Genomic DNA, 22,105 nt, shown 5'->3' with positions numbered 1-22,105 from the left:
GTAACTAACCAAGCAGACTCCTGCTATAATAGCTAGGTTATTTATCATCAAATACTCCTCCCTGCTCCCCAGCCTGGTCTCAGACCATTTTATATTATTCTGCAAAATACCTGTACCTTGGACTGGATCAAACTTGATTACATAGTACCTGTACCTTGGACTGGATCAAATATGATTACATAGTACCTGTCTTGGACTGTCTTGGACTGGATCAAATATGATTACATAGTACCTGTCTTGGACTGTCTTGGACTGGATCAAATATGATTACATAGTACCTGTCTTGGACTGGATCAAATATGATTACATAGTACATGTCTTGGACTGGATCAAATATGATTACATAGTACCTGTCTTGGGCTACATCAAACCGGGAAGAGAAGCTAGTTAAGCTAGCTACCGTTAGCTAGCTAGGCTAACTATGCTGCAGTGCATGCACTTTCTCACCCTAAAGTTACACATAACTCCATTCATAATATTAAGTAGCAGCCTGCCTGTTGGCTCTTGGTCGTTGTAGCCTATCCTTTACCATCTTCCTTTCATTAGATATCTACTAACTTCTGAATAGATATCTCCTAACTTCTAAATAGATATCTCCTAACTTCTGATTAGATATCTCCTAACTTCTAAATAGATATCTCCTAACTTCTGATTAGATATCTCCTAACTTCTAAATAGATATCTCCTAACTTCTGAATAGATATCTCCTAACTTCTGAATAGATATCTACTAACTTCTGAATAGATATCTCCTAACTTCTGAATAGATATCTACTAACTTCTGAATAGATATCTCCTAACTTCTGAATAGATATCTACTAACTTCTGAATAGATATCTCCTAACTTCTGAATAGATATCTCCTAACTTCTGAATAGATATCTCCTAACTTCTAAATAGATATCTCCTAACTTCTGAATAGATATCTCCTAACTTCTGAATAGATATCTACTAACTTCTGAATAGATAACTCCTAACTTCTGAATAGATAACTCCTAACTTCTGAATAGATATCTCCTAACTTCTAAATAGATATCTCCTAACTTCTGCCACACATGAAGCTTTGATGACTTATGATTGGCCAATAACAAGCTGCACGCACCACGCTCCACTCTCATGAAAAGCAAGAGCAGCGGCATAAATTATACTATTTCTCTCTCTCTCTCTGTCTCTGTCTCTGTCTCTCTCTCTCTGTCTCTCTCTCTCTCTGTCTCTCTGTCTCTCTCTCTGTCTCTCTCTCTATCTCTCTATCTCTCTCTCTCTCTCTTGCAGCAGCAGCAGCAGTCGCATTCAGATCTTTATGGGCCCTTCCAGATAAGTCAGTTAAAATGACGCATACCCCTGACAATCAGACCCGTGACATTATTTAGAATTCTGGATTCATTGTTTCAAAATGGATTCATTGATTCAACGTTCTCAAACCGCCCTCTATCAGCCATTGTTATGAACGTTCTCTAACCGCCCTCTATCAGCCATTGTTATGAACGTTCTCAAACTGCTTCCTATCAGGCATTGTTATGAACGTTCTCAAACTGCCCTCTATCAGCCATTGTTATGAACGTTCTCAAACTGCCCTCTATCAGCCATTGTTATGAACGTTCTCAAACTGCCCTCTATCAGCCATTGTTATGAACGTTCTCAAACCGCCCTCGATCAGCCATTGTTATGAACGTTCTCTAACCGCCCTCTATCAGCCATTGTTATGAACGTTCTCTAACCGCCCTCTATCAGCCATTGTTATGAACGTTCTCAAACTGCCCTCTATCAGCCATTGTTATGAACGTTCTCAAACTGCCCTCTATCAGCCATTGTTATGAACGTTCTCAAACCGCCCTCGATCAGCCATTGTTATGAACGTTCTCAAACTGCCCTCTATCAGCCATTGTTATGAACGTTCTCTAGCCGCCCTCTATCAGCCATTGTTATGAACGTTCTCTAACCGCCCTCGATCAGCCATTGTTATGAACGTTCTCTAACCGCCCTCTATCAGCCATTGTTATGAACGTTCTCTAACCGCCCTCTATCAGCCATTGTTATGAACGTTCTCAAACTGCCCTCTATCAGCCATTGTTATGAACGTTCTCAAACTGCCCTCTATCAGCCATTGTTATGAACGTTCTCAAACTGCCCTCTATCAGCCATTGTTATGAACGTTCTCAAACCGCCCTCTATCAGCCATTGTTATGAACGTTCTCAAACTGCCCTCTATCAGCCATTGTTATGAACGTTCTCAAACCGCCCTCGATCAGCCATTGTTATGAATGTTCTCAAACCGCCCTCTATCCATAATGAAGCCCTAAAGTGGTGAGAAGCCCAGTCATTCTGGACAGAGGCCAACTACTGTTTAGTCTGAATTACACTATGGTGTCCTGGAAATACGTTGACATTACTAAAGTAGTCAAATATTTAGTAGGAAACAACTTTCCCAGAATTATCATGTTGTCAGATTTACTTTAGACAGATGGCAATGTTGTCATTAGCTAACAAAGTTTCTGTCAAAAAATAGCTAGCAATACTAACGTTAGCTAGCTAAAATCCAGTGGCCTCCCCTCAATCTTAACTAGCTAGCTAACTGCATCTAAAGTCAATCTGGTGACATCAAAATGATAACAAAAGGTTTTCCTACTAATTACTTGCCTCCTTTTGAATGTCATTGTATTTCCAAGCCACTGTAATGGACTTTCGATGAAAATCTTCATCAGCGCTTAATGACGATGCATTGAGTAGAATGCTCAGTCAGGCATCAGTCCAAAACAAAAATTCTAAACAATATTGTGATGAAACATACAACCCATGAATAAGTTCTGTCCTGTAATGAATAAGTTCTGTACTGTAATGAATAAGTTCTGTCCTGTAATGAATAAGTTCTGTACTGTAATGAATAAGTTCTCTACTGTAATGAATAAGTTCTCTACTGTAATGAATAAGTTCTGTACTGTAATGAATAAGTTCTGTACTGTAATGAATAAGTTCTCTACTGTAATGAATAAGTTCTGTACTGTAATGAAAAAGTTCTGTACTGTAATGAATAAGTTCTGTACTGTAATAAGTTATATTGTAGTCACTTAAAGAAGAGAAAAGTTGTAAGGTTTTCATCAACAGTACTTCTAATCACAATAAAAACACAACAGGAAATTACTTGTACATTTTATTCTCTATCAGCCATAAACACACTGCAGCATTTTATTATTATACCATTTTAATAAACTAATACATGCCCTCGTAAATATTTATATATGTATAATGTCATATATGTATATAAATGCCGTCACCACGGAAACAGAATGCTGATTGGTTAAATTAAAAGCCGGACCGACCAGTCACAGTGAACTTCCACTAGTTTTGCATTTGTATCACTTTATTTTTTTTAAATATTATTTTTAAACGTCACTCACAGTAAGTAACCAGTGATATCAGTGAAGTAAATACATGACGTGGTAAATACATACAGTAGCTAATGACTGTGGTAAATACATACAGTAGCTAATGACTGTGGTAAATACATACAGTAATGCTCTGAGCTGTGAATGATGCCGTGTATACATACTTTCAACCTGCTTGACCACACCTCTAGTCAGGTGTGTCTCTGTCCCGTACCTGCCCTCATATACTTTCTACATGGGCCTTTCCCATTGGCTAGACATACAGAACCCAGCCTACATGGGTCTGACTGATTGGCTACAAATACTGTATTCTGCCTAGATGGGCCTTCCCATTGGCTAAACATACCATTTCCTGTGTCTTTGTGCCCAAAGCGTGGAGGTGCGTCCCCCTGACAGTCAGGAGTGCAACGTGGTTGTTGTGAAATAAAGTTCATTTTTCTCTGCTCATGTCATCAAATTCACACACAAACACACAACCACTAACACCTGGTCCCACACTCTCAAGGGCCGATAAGTAATCAATAATCACATTGATAAATCAAACTAAGAACCATCTGAGAAGCTCTCATACCAACCTCGGGGCTGCGGCACAAATGGCACCCTATTCCCTATATAGTGAACTACTAGTAACCAGGGCCCTATTCCCTATGTAGAGAACTACTTATGACCAGGGCCCTACGGGTTCTGCATAGGGAATAGGATGCCATTAGTGACACAGACCTCTTCATATCAGAGGACTGTTTCTAAACGAGACAGTCATGATCACACCTTATCAACTTATTCACAGCGTATTCACCATTGGGAAAAAAAATAAAGGAATTTCCTAATAAAGGAAACGTCAAGTCTCCATAACAAATCAACAAACAAAAACTAGTTCCTTAAATCTAGATAGTGAACTGAACCAAAACTACAGAAGAAGAACTTCAAAAACAAGGAAAGAATTGAACCAATAACAGAGAAGACTGCTGCTTTTACCAACCACTCCCTTCATAGCAGCAATTCAGGTCTGACACACACACACACACACACACGCACACGCACACGCGTCAAACAATGAGATGAGGTTGGAAATGTCAAAAACCATAGAGAGATATACCAAGAGAGAGTTTAAAAGACAAGAAGATAGATAGATAGATAGATAGATAGATAGATAGATAGATAGATAGATAGATAGATAGATAGATAGATAGATAGATAGATAGATAGATAGATAGATAGATAGATAGATAGATAGATAGATAGATAGATAGATAGATAGATAGATAGATAGATAGATAGATAGATAGATAGATAGATAGATAGATAGATAGATAGATAGATAGATAGATAGATAGATAGATAGATAGATAGATAGATAGATAGATAGATAGATAGATAGATAGATAGATAGATAGATAGATAGATAGATAGATAGATAGATAGATAGATAGATAGATAGATAGATAGATAGAGACTGAGAGATAAAGAGACAGAAAGAGAGCGGGACAGAGAGAGAGATACAGAGAGAGACAGAGCGAGAGACAGAGAGACAGAGAGACAGAGAGAGAGAGACAGAGAGAGAGATAGATAGAGACACACAGAGAGAGAGAGAGAGAGAGAGAGAGAGAGAGAGACAGCGAGACAGAGAGAGAGACAGAGAGAGAGAGAGAGAGAGAGAGACAGAGAGACAGAGACAGAGAGACAGAGACAGAGAGACAGAGAGAGAGAGAGAGAGACAGAGAGACAGAGAGAGAGAGAAGGATCAAGGCTATATATTATTAACCATATCTCAGCTATGATCGTCACCAGCTAACCAACCAGTCATGCCTACTCTACCTGGTAATGGAGGGGACTAATAAGGTTGCCTAGGTTACGGGTGACAAAAGTTTTTTTAAACCACATATTTAGATATAGCTACTTTCTGAAGACAGGTAGAACAAGAACACTAAACACTCCAGCAGCAGCAGGAAGCAGGAAGCAGGAAGCAAGGATTGGGGTTAAGGGTTGCTACAAGTGACATCGTGATATCTGACCTTTTTAAAAGAAAGGTCAATATGAGGAAGAGGAAGTGCTGTAGTTTTCATGTCGTAGTAAGAATAACTAAGAACTGTAGTACCAGTGATAGGTAGTCCTGTGAGGTGTTACAGTAGTACCAGTGACAGGTAGTCCTGTGAGGTGTTACAGTAGTACCAGTGACAGGTAGTGCTGTGAGGTGTTACAGTAGTACCAGTGACAGGTAGTGCTGTGAGGTGTTACAGTAGTACCAGTGACAGGTAGTCCTGTGAGGTGTTACAGTAGTACCAGTGACAGGTAGTCCTGTGAGATGTTACAGTAGTACCAGTGACAGGTAGTCCTGTGAGGTGTTACAGTAGTACCAGTGACAGGTAGTCCTGTGAGGTGTTACAGTAGTACCAGTGACAGGTAGTCCTGTGAGATGTTACAGTAGTACCAGTGACAGGTAGTCCTGTGAGGTGTTACAGTAGTACCAGTGACAGGTAGTCCTGTGAGGTGTTACAGTAGTACCAGTGACAGGTAGTGCTGTGAGGTGTTACAGTAGTACCAGTGACAGGTAGTCCTGTGAGATGTATATCATAGCGTCTGTTAGTCCAACCACCTACTCTAGCAGTACAACACATATATGACTAATGTCTGTCTGTGTTCTACCACAGCATCAAGATCCAATACGTACAGAAAACAAACATGGAAAAACACTCTTTGGTCACAAAAAAAAAAAATGCAAAAGGAAAAAAACACACAAAGAAGAAAAGAAAAAAGAAAGAAAGAAAAGAAGTGAATAAGCAGGTTAATTAAGACCAAACAGTAGTGATTGTTGAAACAGGAAGACGGTGGAGGACTGAGGTGCACTCTGGGATTGCATGTGCCTGATGCATAGGATTGGTGGATCTTCAGGGAAAGGGGCGGGGTCAGAGGCCGAACAGGAAACTAGCGAGGCGAGAAAGGAGGCCTGTTATTCCTTTTTCTCCCCTCTTCCTCCTCATCCCCTCCTCCCCCATCCTCCTCCTCTTCCTCCTCCTTCTAACAGTAGAGGTGGATGAGGTGATGAAGGTGCTGCTGGAGGACGTGGAGTCAGGACCCCTCAGAGGGCTCATCTAGTCGCTCCAAGAGAACCTGCTTCCTGTTACCACAGGCTCCTCCCCCCTCACTACTGTCCGTCTCTGGGTACGCCCCTTACACATCTTGGCCCTGAGGGAGGAGGGGGTGGAGAAGAGAGGTAGAGAGAGTGAGAAGAGAGAAGAGAGGGAGGAGAGAGGAGAGGTAGAGAGAGGGAGAAGAGAGGGAGAAGAGGGGGAGGGGGAGGAGAAGGAGTGGGAGGAGAAGAGAGTAGAGAGAGAGAAAGATGGAGAGAAAAAGGAGGACAGAGAGAGAGCGTAGAGTAGAAGGCAGAGGGAGATGAGAGACAGAGAGAGAGGGGAGACAGAGAGAGACAGCGCGAGAGGGGAGACAGAGAGAGCGAGATGGGAGACAGGGTGATTAGTACCTCTGATAATCAAACTAAAAGCATGGATAGTAAACAACAGCAAAGGGAAGAAAGGCCAAAACGGACGACAACGTAGGAAGTAAAAAGAGAATGTTAGAAGGAAAGAGATTGTGACAATTCAACAGTTACCATGGTTCCTTCACACCACATTGTGACAGTTCAACAGTTACCATGGATCCTTCACACCACATTGTGACAATTCAACAGTTACCATGGTTCCTTCACACCACATTGTGACAATTCAACAGTTACCATGGTTCCTTCACACCACATTGTGACAGTTCAACAGTTACCATGGATCCTTCACACCACATTGTGACAGTTCAACAGTTACCATGGTTCCTTCACACCACATTGTGACAGTTCAACACTTACCATGGATCCTTCACACCACATTGTGACAGTTCAACAGTTACCATGGATCCTTCACACCACATTGTGACAATTCAACAGTTACCATGGTTCCTTCACACCACATTGTGACAATTCAACAGTTACCATGGATCCTTCACACCACATTGTGACAGTTCAACAGTTACCATGGATCCTTCACACCACATTGTGACAGTTCAACAGTTACCATGGTTCCTTCACACCACATTGTGACAGTTCAACAGTTACCATGGATCCTTCACACCACATTGTGACAATTCAACAGTTACCATGGTTCCTTCACACCACATTGTGACAGTTCAACAGTTACCATGGATCCTTCACACCACATTGTGACAGTTCAACAGTTACCATGGTTCCTTCACACCACATTGTGACAGTTCAACAGTTACCATGGTTCCTTCACACCACATTGTGACAGTTCAACAGTTACCATGGATCCTTCACACCACATTGTGACAGTTCAACAGTTACCATGGTTCCTTCACACCACATTGTGACAGTTCAACAGTTACCATGGTTCCTTCACACCACATTGTGACAATTCAACAGTTACCATGGTAACTTCACCTCCATGGTTCCTTCAAACCATATTGACTGGAGATTCTCCTTTGTTAGTCAACACTCACACACACACACACACACACACACACACACACACACACACACACACACACACACACACACACACACACACACACACACACACACACACACACACACACCACACACACACCTTACAACAAAACACACACATACATATACACTTGAAACAAAAACACAGACGCACGCACACACGCAACAAAAACACCAACACCAACACCAACACCCACACCCACACCCACACCCACACCCACACACACACACACACACACACACACACACACACACACACACACACACACACACACCAACACACACACACCTCCTGATGACAGATCCGTCGTCCTTGACCGTCTCTCTCTCCTCCACTAGAGATCTGCTCTGATAACCCCCCCCCCCCCATGTACCCCAGAGACTGAGAGAGATGGAGGGAGAGATGGAGGGAGAGATGGAGGGGAGAGATGGAGGGAGAGATGGAGGGGAGAGATGGAGGGAGAGATGGAGGGGAGAGATGGAGGGGAGAGATGGAGGGAGAGATGGAGGGGAGAGATGGAGGGGAGAGATGGAGGGAGAGATGGAGGGGAGAGATGGCGGGAGAGATGGAGGGAGAGATGGAGGGGAGAGATGGAGGGGAGAGATGGCGGGAGAGATGGAGGGAGAGATGGAGGGGAGAGATGGAGGGGAGAGGAGGGGGTGGAGGGGAGAGATGGAGGGGAGAGATGGAGGGGAGAGATGGAGGGAGAGATGGAGGGGAGAGATGGAGGGAGAGATTGAGGGAGAGATAGAGGGAGAGATGGAGGGGAGAGATGGCTATTCTGATTGGCTGGTTGGAGGCTGACCTGTGTGAAGTCGTCCCGGGCCGTGGGGAGGTCAGAGGTCAGGGTGGGGTCACCGTGGTGCGTCTCGGTCCAATCCCCCTCCACCACCACCGCGTTCCGCTCCACACGGCTGACCTCGCGACCTTCAGCTGATTCCTCCTCACCCCACACTGAGTCAGAGTCACGCTCAGAAAATGTCACCTAGAAGGGACAGGAAGGAAAGATTGCAATAACATAAAATACAATATGTAATTGATCTTGTGTGGTTAAATACCACTGGGGCCACCCATAATTAAACTGTAAGTGGCTTAGGATAAAAGTGTCTGTTAAACGGAATATATTATTATTATGAAAAGATACATCAGGTATATTCTGGTATGAACAATTCAAACCACACCAGGGGGTTGGGCACAATTCCATTTCAATTCCAGTCTGTTCAGAAAGGAAAACTAACTCCAATTCCACATTGTCCTCATTGAAAAGCATTGAAGAGAACAGGAAATGGAAATGGAATTACAGTGAACTTCTTGAATTGCGTGGAATGGCGAACATCCATAAAGATAAGTAGAATTCAGATATGACGTCATTGTTTTAGTACTGTCCAATTCGTTTTGAAACTACGGAGCGCGATATGGTTGAATGTACCAATAAAGCAGTACAATCGATTTTTTTCTTCTTCACATTTCCAGCATGTTGAAACTAAAAGTGGGATCATGTAGTTGCTTATACAGGAAAAGAGAAGCAACACAGAGAACTGTAGCTCTTTATACAGGAAAAGAGAAGCAACACAGAGAACTGTAGCTGTTTATACAGGAAAAGAGAAGCAACACAGAGAACTGTAGCTGTTTATACAGGAAAAGAGAAGCAACACAGAGAACTGTAGCTGTTTATACAGGAAAAGAGAAGCAACACAGAGAACTGTAGCTGTTTATACAGGAAAAGAGAAGCAACACAGAGAACTGTAGCTGTTTATACAGGAAAAGAGAAGCAACACAGAGAACTGTAGCTGTTTATACAGGAAAAGAGAAGCAACACAGAGAACTGTAGCTGTTTATACAGGAAAAGAGAAGCAACACAGAGAACTGTAGCTGTTTATACAGGAAAAGAGAAGCAACACAGAGAACTGTAGCTGTTTATACAGGAAAAGAGAAGCAACACAGAGAACTGTAGCTGTTTATACAGGAAAAGAGAAGCAACACAGAGAACTGTAGCTGTAATAAATGGGGGCTGTCATCTTTATCCACCTCCGCTATTGAACTGGTATTGACCCCAACCCTGACAAACACATATACACACCCTCACCTCTGGGGGGGCACCCAGCTCCACCCTCACCTCTGAGTGATCTCTGTGGCTCCTCAGCACGGTCCTCTCGACCACTCTGGAGTATCCGTCCCCCTCCTCCCCTGGGGGGGCACCCCCCTCCACCCTCACCTCCTCCCTCTGCGACCCCTCACTTGACATCACCTGGCGGTTCACCTTACGAGTAACCTGGATGGAGAGGGCAAAAGTCACAGAACAGGTTAGGGTAAGTCACACACACAGATACACACACACACACACACACACACACACACACACACACACACACACACACACACACTGGCTATAACCAAATGATCATCTTATTTAGTAAGTTTTGAGGGAAAGTGACAGTAGACATTTCACAACAGGTAGTTAGTTCTCTTTAACTGCCAATATGTCATACTAATGTCAGCCGTTCCTGTAGTATAAACTCCTTGAACACTATTGTGGAAGAAAATAGTGTTTTTAGACTTTCTGACAACCAGGACAAGGTTGAAAAATATATATATATATAAATAGTGAAAGTACAGATACCCCCAAAAAACGACTTAAGTAGTACTTTAAAGTATTTTTACTTGAGTGCTTTACACCACTGCCCAGGAATAGGATTGTGAAAACACAGATGTAATGACTAAATGACAGGAACCAAACATTGTCTTAATTTCAACGTATGATTACCTTTCTGACCACCGTGTGTCCATGTTGATCTGTGTAATGCTCCTCTGTCACGGTCTGAGGAGGGATGTCTGTCATCTCATCCTGCTGTAGAGAGAGAGAGACACACAGTCAGCACTGAGGCCTGTTATTACACTGATTCACCACAGGGGGCGCTGAGGCCTGTTATTACACTGATTTACCACAGGGGGCGCTGAGGCCTGTTATTACAATGATTCACCACAAGGGGCGCTGAGGCCTGTTATTACAATGATTCCCCACATGGGGCGCTGTTCCCTATATAGTTTATATGACACCAATAGATGTCCCCTATAGGCCCTAGTCTAAAGTAGTACACTACATAGAGCATAGGGTTCCATTTGGGACTCACTTGAGACTGCACAGGTCATATTCATGAGGAAACACAACAGGAAAACGTTTTAAAATGTTTTGCAACGGAAAATGAAAATTAGCGGGGTTTTTTCCATTTCAACACAGCAACCCAACCCAACACAGCATCTCAACACAGCATCTCAACACAGCATCTCAACACAGCATCCCAACACAGCATCCCAACACAGCATCCCAACACAGCATCTCAACACAGCATCCCAACACAGCATCCCAACACAGCATCCCAACACAGCAACCCAACCCAACACAGCATCTCAACACAGCATCCCAACACAGCATCTCAACACAGCATCCCAACACAAGATCCCAACACAGCATCCCAACACAGCATCTCAACACAGCATCCCAACACAGCATCCCAGCACAGCATCCCAAAACAGCAAAAATGAAACAAAGAGATTGTTACAACACTAGTAAGACTCCAGCGTGAAAAGTTAAATATACACGAAATACACGCATCACTGGGTCAGATATAACAATTCTGTCGGTCAGTACAGAATACACACATTTCATACTGGACTAACAACCACTGGATCAGACAAAGGTCTCCCATTCATTAAACAAAAGAGAGGAAATCCCATCATGCTGTTTGTTTTAAACAATCCCCATCCGCAAAATAAGTTTCAAACTTTCTCCTCAGACCACACAGAGACCCCAATAGGGGCCACATCCCTACATGCTGAAGCATCAAGCCAGACCACACGTCCTCCCAGGAGGGCTTCCTCTCTGTGGGGAAGGTACCTGGATGATAACCCTCCTCCGTACTACTCTGGAGGTCAGGAACTCCTCCTCATCAGAAGTCATCTCACCCACCTCCACAGCTACCTCCTGGTTTCGGGGCAGCACAGGTGCATTGTGGGTCATTACATGCCATTGGATGGTTCTAAAATGGCTTCCTATTCCCTATATAGTGCAATACTTTTGAGGTCCCTATTTTCTAGGTCCTTTTGGGCTTCGGTCATAAGCGGTGCACTATATGGGGAATAGGGTGCCATTTGGGATGCAGACATTTTGTTTTGTTGGTGAGCAAAGCAAAAGGAAGTGTTGATGATGTCATGGTGTGCCTTCCTTTAGTTTCCTTATTTGAATGAAGTGGTTGAAGGGAGCTTTGAATGTTTTTTTTGGGGGGGGGGGGGGTTGTTTTCAAAACTACAAAGTACAACAAAATGTGCTGAAACTGGGAGCTTCATACCACTCCATATCATGCAAAGCAACATAGAGTAGAAAACTAGATTTTGATTGGCTAAATAGCAACAGAATGTGGTTCTGGTCTATTCTCAGTAAAGGACACAGCTGATCAAATATGAGGAAAGCATCAAGATGTGAAGCAGATGGAAAGACAACCAGAACCGTAAGGCTATATAAATAAATAAAGACCGTAGAACACTCTCTATATAGATAAATAAAGACCGTAGAACACTCTCTATATAAATAAATAAAGACCGTAGAACACTCTCTATATAGATAAATAAAGACCATAGAACACTCTCTATATAAATAAATAAAGACCGTAGAACACTCTCTATATAAATAAATAAAGACCGTAGAACACTCTCTATATAAATAAATAAAGACCGTAGAACACTCTCTATATAGATAAATAAAGACCGTAGAACACTCTCTATATAAATAAATAAAGACTGTAGAACACTCTCTATATAGATAAATAAAGACCGTAGAACACTCTCTATATAAATAAATAAAGACCGTAGAACACTCTCTATATAAATAAATAAAGACCGTAGAACACTCTCTATATAAATAAATAAAGACCGTAGAACACTCTCTATATAAATAAATAAAGACCGTAGAACACTCTCTATATAAATAAATAAAGACAGTAGAACACTCTCTATATAAATAAATAAAGACCGTAGAACACTCTCTATATAAATAAATAAAGACCGTAGAACACTCTCTATATAAATAAATAAAGACCGTAGAACACTCTCTATATAGATAAATAAAGACCGTAGAACACTCTCTATATAAATAAATAAAGACCGTAGAACACTCTCTATATAAATAAATAAAGACCGTAGAACACTCTCTATATAAATAAATAAAGACCGTAGAACACTCTCTATATAGATAAATAAAGACCGTAGAACACTCTCTATATAAATAAATAAAGACCGTAGAACACTCTCTATATAAATAAATAAAGACCGTAGAACACTCTCTATATAGATAAATAAAGACCGTAGAACACTCTCTATATAAATGAATAAAGACCGTAGAACACTCTCTATATAAATAAATAAAGACAGTAGAACACTCTCTATATAAATGAATAAAGACCGTAGAACACTCTCTATATAAATAATTAAAGACCGTAGAACACTCTCTATATAAATGAATAAAGACCGTAGAACACTCTCTATATAAATAAATAAAGACCGTAGAACACTCTCTATATAAATAAATAAAGACTGTAGAACACTCTCTATATAAATAAATAAAGACAGTAGAACACTCTCTATATAGATAAATAAAGACCGTAGAACACTCTCTATATAAATAAATAAAGACTGTAGAACACTCTCTATATAAATAAATAAAGACAGTAGAACACTCTCTATATAAATAAATAAAGACAGTAGAACACTCTCTATATAAATAAATAAAGACCGTAGAACACTCTCTATATAAATGAATAAAGACCGTAGAACACTCTCTATATAAATGAATAAAGACCGTAGAACACTCTCTATATAAATGAATAAAGACCGTAGAACACTCTCTATATAAATAAATAAAGACCGTAGAACACTCTCTATATAAATGAATAAAGACCGTAGAACACTCTCTATATAAATAAATAAAGACAGTAGAACACTCTCTATATAAATAAATAAAGACAGTAGAACACTCTCTATATAAATAAATAAAGACCGTAGAACACTCTCTATATAAATAAATAAAGACAGTAGAACACTCTCTATATAAATAAATAAAGACCGTAGAACACTCTCTATATAGATAAATAAAGACCGTAGAACACTCTCTATATAGATAAATAAAGACCGTAGAACACTCTCTATATAAATAAATAAAGACCGTAGAACACTCTCTATATAAATAAATAAAGACCGTAGAACACTCTCTATATAAATAAATAAAGACCGTAGAACACTCTCTATATAAATAAATAAAGTCAGTAGAACACTCTCTATATAAATAAATAAAGACAGTAGAACACTCTCTATATAAATAAATAAAGACCGTTGAACACTCTCTATATAAATAAATAAAGACTGTAGAACACTCTCTATATAAATAAATAAAGACCGTAGAACACTCTCTATATAAATAAATAAAGACCGTAGAACACTCTCTATATAAATAAATAAAGACCGTAGAACACTCTCTATATAAATAAATAAAGACCGTAGAACACTCTCTATATAAATAAATAAAGACAGTAGAACACTCTCTATATAAATAAATAAAGACCGTAGAACACTCTCTATATAGATAAATAAAGACCGTAGAACACTCTCTATATAAATAAATAAAGACAGTAGAACACTCTCTATATAAATAAATAAAGACAGTAGAACACTCTCTATAAAAGCTCCCAGTCATTTATTGGGTAAACCACCACCGTGTGGGTATCACTGTGCCTTCTTCAGGGCAACAAGAACAACACAATGTAACTGTCACATCTACTCCCGCTCTCTGGCGCTCGACGTCGCCGGTCTACTAACCACCGGTCCTGACAACCCATTTTTACGCACACCTGGCAACCCTCATTACGCACACATGGCAACCCTCATTACACACACCTGGCAACCCTCATTACGCACACATGGCAACCCTCATTACGCACACCTGGCAACCCTCATTACGCACACCTGCACACCATCATGAGGAAAACCTGGACTCCATCACTACCCTGATTACTCCCCCTTTATCCAGCACTCCCTAGGATCACTCTTCAGGAGTATTGGTTCTGTTTCCTTGTCAGATGTTTCTCTTGTTTTGTATCGTTCTACATTATTCTTAAACTCACTAACTGCACCTGCTTTCTGAATCCCTGCGTTGACGTTACAGTAACTTGATGTAAACCAGCTACCCAGCAGACATCATCACGGGTCAGTGGCACTGTTCTTTCCCATGAAGCCATCATGCGAGAGGAATTCTGTTTAAAATATGAATTAAAGGCGTTTCAAATCCCATCACTGCATTCATTCCGTCTGAAGCAGGAGATAGGGGGTTAGAGCAGGAGATAGGGGGTTAGAGCAGGAGATAGGGGGTTAGAGCAAGAGATAGGGGGTTAGAGCAGGATATAAGGGTTAGAGCAGGAGATAAGGCTTAGAGCAGGAGATAAGGCTTAGAGCAGGAGATAAGGGTTAGAGCAGGAGATAAGGCTTAGAGCAGGAGATAGGGGGTTAGAGCAGGAGATAGGGGGTTAGAGCAGGAGATAAGGCTTAGAGTAGGAGATAGGGGGTTAGAGCAGGAGATAGGGGGTTAGAGCAGGAATAGGGGGTTAGAGCAGGATATAAGGGGTTAGAGCAGGAGATAGGGGGTTAGAGCAGGAGATAAGGGTTAGAGCAGGAGATAAGGGTTAGAGCAGGAGATAGGGGGTTTGAGCAGGAGGTAGGGGGTTAGAGCAGGATATAAGGGGTTAGAGCAGGATATAAGGGGTTAGAGCAGGAGATAGGGCGTTCGAGCAGGAGATAGGGCGTTCGAGCAGGAGATAGGGGGTTAGAGGAGGAAACAGGGTTAGAGCAGGAGATAGGGTTAGAGCAGGAGCTAGGGGGTCAGAGCAGGAGATAGGTCAGAGCAGGAGATAGGGTTAGAGCAGGAGCTAGGGGGTTAGAGCAGGAGATGGGTAAGAATGGCGGGAGGATTTTCTCAACAGTCATCTCACCCTGTCCAGGGAGTCATCATCATCTGCTGCTCTGAGAGGACGAAGCTCCTGAGGAGCCTGGTAAAAGGCTGAGTCGTCTCTGTGTGTGCCGGGAGATTGGGCCAGCTCTTCGCTCTCTTCCTTGATGTCATCATAAGGTGCGTCTTCATAATCCTCACTCCCTGAGGACAGCAGGACTCCACGCTCGTGTTTGCGCACTGCGGAGCAACCCGGAAGCGCCGTCGGCTTCTGGTACTTTCTCCCCAGGGCTCCTGAATGGGACGCTTGTCCTTGGGTTCGGCCGACCCCTGACCTTTCCCTCTTCTTCAGTTCGTCAGGTTCCGTCTCGAAGAAGTCTGAGACACCCTGTTTGCAGTCAAAGTAAGTCTCCGGGTCAGAGTCTTCGTATAAGTGCATGGTGGTGCTTCCTCGTATGACTTCTGCGTAGGCCGGAGGCTTGGGTTTGTGGATAGAGGAGGATGCCTCAGCATACTCAGGAGGGAGGCTGAACTCCATGAAGAACTCTTCATCATGGGCTGATGCTGTAACCTCTGGAACGGGTTGAGCTGATACCATCTCTGCCCTGGGTTCTACTGGACCAGGGGTGACTGGATTCTCTGATGGTTTCTCACTGGTATTTGGCTTGAGCTCTTCAGAGAGCATGTTGAGGTACCTAGGACTCTGGTAAGGGATCAACTCCTCGAAGCTGAAGTGCCTGGAGACGGTGACGGTCTCTGGAGTCTGTGGAGTCACGTCAGAGAGCGACTGGGGCGACTGCTCATCGTATTCAAGGGTTTCAGGGGGAGTGCTATCCCTTAAATGTGACCTGTAGGCGGTGACGGTCTCTGGAGTCTGTGGGGTCACTTCAGAACGTGACTGGGGCGACTGCTCATCGTATTCAAGGGTTTCAGGGGGAGTGCTATCCCTTAAATGTGACACAACTTCTGGGGTATTGCTCATGCATGTTTCATCTACCAATTGGCTGGGCTCAGTGGTTAATCCCCCAGATTCGCACAATACTTTGCTTTGTTCAATAGATGCCTTTTTGACTGCAGCTTGAATGCTTGATGTTTCTTTGGAGTTGTCATATTCTTCATCAACTGTTTCCTGGTCCTGCTGTGGGAGACTGATTCGATGTTCTTCTACAGTTGAAGGTTCGGTAAAAACAGCAGCATCATCATGTTCGAGTGACTGGAACTCTTGAGATGGAACAATTGATTCTGATGACAGTTCAAGAACTTTATGGCATGGTTCTGGAGATTCCGGTGCTCCGACGGATTTCGTAGCAGCAGTGGGGCTAACCAAAGATATGGAACCAGTGAGATCTGATTTTTCTGCTCTGTGTGTTTGCAGGTACTCAAAGTGGCTCAACTGAACTGGATCAGCTGTAACTTGGCTAGGTTCTGGCAAGGTCTTGATTAGATCTGCGGTCACCCCAAATACCTCCGGATCAGTTTCATAGGACAGGGAGAGATCGGTCGGCACTGAGGCCACTACACTTATTTCAGCTGTCTCCCCGGTGATCTGAATAGGGGATGAGGGACTTAGACTAGAGATCTCTTCCTCACCCTCAGTGGGATTTCCGTCTGATTCAGGCAAGAGATCTTCAAACTCAACATAAGGTTGTAGATCTTCAAGACCCACTTCGCTGGATTCCGAAAGAGGTGAGTCCAGTGGTTCCAGAGTTTCTGGTCGGAATTCCGGTTTGATTTCTTCAAATTCCGACAGCAGCTGATCAAGCTCGGCGGGTGCCCCTGACTCCAGGGGTGTTTGTAGATTGGTCGCTGACCATTGTGGTTCATCACCTTGGCTGTCTTCTGAGTTGTGGCTGAGAAGGTCTGGTAACACTGGACTGGTTTCAGAAGAAGATGACTCCTTGTTCAGATTCAATGGTTTTTCTGGACTTTCTGGCGATACCCTCATCTTCTCAGTGGGCATTGTCATTTCAGGGGATAACGGACTGAATTCAAAGGCATTTGGAATCTGGAGATCTGGAGTCACAGATTGGGTTTCAGACATGAGTGTTTTGTTTGAGATAGGTCTATTAGTAGACGGTTGGTCCAACGCTAATACATGTTTGGGTTCTGATAGATTCTCCATGGAGGATACTGCTGAAACCTGGATGAGAATGATGGAATGGGGGAAAAAATTATAAATGAGTTTGTGATAGAGGTAGGGTTGCAAAATTCTGGTAACTTTCCCCCAAAAATCCCAGGTGTCCCAGAATCCTGGGTTGGAAGAATTCTAAGAATCATCCAAGAATTTTCCAACCAGGATTTCTGGAAAACCTGGGAATTTTGGGAAAGTTACTGGAATATATAAACCTCAATGATGAATGATTAATGTTGTTGAGGAAACTATAGTATGAAAAAAGGAGCAATGCAGCACATGCAGCAACAAGGTTCCATACATCATGACAATGTATTTCAAATGAACATTCCAATGAATTAATGAAATTACCAAAAATGATGAGCCAAACCAATAAACCTATCGTATTGTCACACTGTACATACATTACCTGCATGCACTTACAAGAACTGTACATGTAATAGCAGTACAAAGCATAGAAGCAGTTCCGCAGTACTCATTTGATTAGGACACGACCTCGTTGACACATATATCTCCTTATATCAAAATGCGATGGGTACATTTCTTAAAGAAATTCTCCTAAAGCCTTCTCTACAGGACAACATTCTCTGAAATGCAGGAATACCACAGTAGGAAAGACACAGTCAAGCCAATCAACTGTCAGCCCTACTAAGCTCCAAGGCAATAAACTGTTAACCCTACTACGCTCCAAGGCAATCAATTGTCAACCCTACTAAGCTCCAATGCAATCAACTGTCAACCCGATTAAGATTCAAGACAATCAACTATTAACCTTACTAAGCTCCAAAGGAATCTTTCAATGTAAGACATGACTTCTGTTGTTTTTTCTGTGTGAATAAATGCACCATCATGCAGTATCCCAGTCCATTTCTGAGGTTATGTCCCAAATGGTACCATATTCCCTTTGTAGTGCACTACTTTTAACCAGGGCCCTATGGCACCCTATTCCCTTTGTAGTGCACTACTTTAACCAGGGCCCTATGGCACGCTATTCCCTTTGTAGTGCACTACTTTTAACCAGGGCCTGCACATCTCTGGTCAAAAGTAGGTTACTACAGAAGGCAATAAAGTTACATAAAGTCAGCCATTTTTAGCTTGAGGACACACCATGTGACAGGAAGGAAGTCCATGGCGTTGAGACTAAATGTGTCTCACTACCGTTCATTAGTTGCCTTTCCGAGACACTTCCTGCATTGCTGATGCAAACATGCCTCAGCAGGAGTGTCAAGCTCCTACAGCTATGCGTCAAAACACATTAGTGAAAGCTTGAGCCTAAGGGTCCTTCACGACGCATGCGAACTACGCACTACGCACTTCCAGCCTTAATTGTTTTTAGAAAGCGTCACTGCATTCCCTGCTGACGGAGAACGTGCGTGGTCTTACCGACGGCGCAGAAACTCGGCTGTCTTCCGCTTTTCTCATCGGCTTTCTTTTGCTTGTCTCGTCAATCTTGGGTTGCACTTCACTTCCTTTCAACGTAGGGACATTACTGTGTTCTTTTCTTTGGATTGACTTACAACTTGCTTGAAGTCTTTCGTGAACTGCCTCCTCCGCCCTGACAGCAGCAACAGGAGATCCCAGATTTTGTTCGTCAGATAGCACGTGACTCGACTGAGAGGACGCTTGGTGAGGTCTGTGAGTCTCTACATCATCTAACCAATCTAAATCTACATCCTCTACGGGTTCTCTGTGGCTGTCTGGGGAGGAGGCCCTACAAAAAAATGCTTCTACTGCTCGGTGAGTTTGGCAAACAACTGGGAAAACTAAACTAAAAGGGGCCCCTATTATTTCCGGGGGTTGTTTTAAGCGTGCTCTTTCAACTCTCATTTCAGGTTCATGTTCAGTGGAAACCTGGTCTATTGGAGGAGAATGTTGACCGTCTGTTAAAACAGTATCTGTGTTGGAACAGACGGAGTCAGGAGAACAGGCTCTAGTCGCACATAACAAGTCCTCCAGACCAAACTCATCCAAGTCTGATATCACAGATTCAGGTGTCCAACACTTCTCTCCTGATGACACGGCAAAAACAGACAGACCCGGTCCATATTGGAGGACAGGTGAGTCAGGAGAGAGGTGCCTGTACTCCTCTTGTGATACAATGGATTCAGGGGAGGATGGTCTTAAATCTAACTCTGAAAACCAGTCCTCTAAAAATGACAGGCTCTCTCCCGATGTTGAATCTGGTGTCATTGGTCTGTCTTGGCTCTTATCTTTGTCTGACTCATCTACTAATCTCATTCCATCTTCTGATATTAATGATTCAGGTGAATCTGCTCTGTCTTCAGCAAACAATTCCTCAAGACAGAACTCAGAGAATTCAATGTCTGAAGTTACTGATTGAGGTGACGAAGATCGATCACCAGTGGGAGCCAAATAATAATTGCAACATTTAGGCATGAAGTGGGGAACTGGAGAGTCAGGAGAGAGAGGCCTGTACTCATCAAATGACACAACAGATTCAGGTGAACATGGCCTCATGTCAGTAAATAAGTGGTCAAGATATAAAAGGACTCCATCCCTGTCTGAACCGAGTGACTCAGGAGAAAGAGGTCTGTACTCAGGAAGGGACAACAACTGGGTGAACTCCCATTCAGCTAAGACGGGGGAAGGGGTTCTGATTTCTGTCGATACTGGCTGGGATATTGGCAAATGAGGTTCATGCAAAGTTTCTGTGACTGTCTGGTCAGTGACATGAGGGACTGTTAGCAAGGAACCCTCTTGTACCGTCTCCTCCTCTGCTGGAGTAGCAGAATGACAAGGTTCTTCAACACTAACTGGCCTCAAGTCTTCACTTGATTGATGCGGTTGATCCAGGACTTTTCTAACCTGTCTGTCTCCTGCATATTCAAAAACACCTGTCTTACTCAAATAAGTGTCACCTTTGTACGCTGGGACAAATGTATGGGCCATTAGCGTGGAGGGAACTGCCTTATAAACTAGTCTATATTCTGGAGTTGATGTTTTTTCTTCAGAGAATTCATAAATAGGCTGGGATTCAGAATCCTCAATTTCTGTAGATGGGCTTGTTTCTGCAGCATCTAACTCATCTAGTGATATCATGGGTTCTGCAGAAGATGGTTGTAACTCTGAAAGCCAGTACTGAACGAAAGAACGAGCGTACTCATCTTCAGGTGGCAGAGGACTGGATTTAGTGTGCGTCTCGTCTACATGTTCATATTCACCTTCTGATATAAATGATTCAGGTGAATCTGCTCTTTCTTCAGCAAACAATTCATCAAGACAGAACTCAGAGAATTCAATATCTGATGTTACTGATTCAGGTGATGAAGACCTATCAGCAGGGAATAACACATAATAATCACAATATTGATGTAAGAACTGGGGAATTGGAGAGTCAGGAGAGAGAGGCCTGTACTCATCAAATGATGTTACAGATTCAGGTGAAGATGGTCTAGACTCTACAAACAAGAGCTTAAAGAAGGAATAACCATCTACTGAAGTTTCTGATTCTGGTGACAAGGTTCTGAATTTCATAAAAAACTGTTCAATTGACTCTCTGAATTCACTATCAGCCAAAAAGGAATCAGGAGAATCCGGTCTGTGTTCAGGAATCAGTTCATCGACATATAATCCACAGTATTCAACGCCTGACGTTACCGACTGAGGTGACGAAGACCTATCACCAGGGAGTTCCACATAATAATCACAACATCGATGTAAGAACTGGGGAATAGGAGAGTCTGGAGAGAGAGGCCTATGCTCATCAAGTGATGCAACAGAGGCTGGTGAGTTTGGCCTTAACTCAGTAGACCAATCATTCAAAAAAGACTGAATCTCTTCTGATGTTATTGACTCTGATGTGACCGGCCTGTCCAGGAAAATATCTTTGTCCTTCAGACGCTCCATTATCTCTCTAGCCTGTCTGTCTCTTGCATATTCAAAAACACCTGGTTTATTCAAGAACGTTTCACCTTGGTACGCTGGGTCAAATGTATGGGCCATTAGCATGGAGGGAACTGCCTTATAAACCAGTCTATATTCTAGAGTTGATGTTTTTCCTTCAGAGAATTCATAAACAGGCTGAGATTCAGAATCCTCAATTTCTGTAGATGGGCTTGTTTCTGCAGCATCTAACTC

General features: G+C 42.5%; 1 protein-coding gene across 12 annotated transcripts in view; it reads right to left on the bottom strand.

Moving 5' to 3' along the window:
* Window positions 1–4,712: 4,712 nt before the first annotated feature.
* Window positions 4,713–22,105, bottom strand: part of LOC106592866 (uncharacterized) — a 182,761-nt gene continuing 165,368 nt past the window's right edge. For 10 of the 12 annotated variants that reach the window (XM_082978209.1, XM_082978212.1, XM_082978210.1 and 7 more), the window contains 6 exons: window positions 15,920–18,016; window positions 11,785–11,871; window positions 10,654–10,737; window positions 9,976–10,161; window positions 8,695–8,874; window positions 4,716–6,564 (listed from right to left, as the gene is read on the bottom strand). In XM_082978209.1, the coding sequence (XP_082834335.1) occupies window positions 6,550–6,564; window positions 8,695–8,874; window positions 9,976–10,161; window positions 10,654–10,737; window positions 11,785–11,871; window positions 15,920–18,016 (2,649 nt within the window). In that variant the 3' untranslated portion in view covers window positions 4,716–6,549. Of the gene's footprint in view, window positions 6,565–8,694; window positions 8,875–9,975; window positions 10,162–10,653; window positions 10,738–11,784; window positions 11,872–15,919; window positions 18,017–22,105 lie in introns of all 12 variants that reach the window. The other 2 variants (XM_082978217.1, XM_082978216.1) reach the window with 2 other exon arrangements.

Source organism: Salmo salar, chromosome 08 (assembly GCF_965601325.2).
Source record: "Salmo salar chromosome 08, fSalSal1, whole genome shotgun sequence".
NCBI lineage: Eukaryota > Metazoa > Chordata > Actinopteri > Salmoniformes > Salmonidae > Salmo > Salmo salar.
Note: the sequence above shows the minus strand (reverse complement) of the source record. Positions and strands in the feature narration are given on the sequence as shown.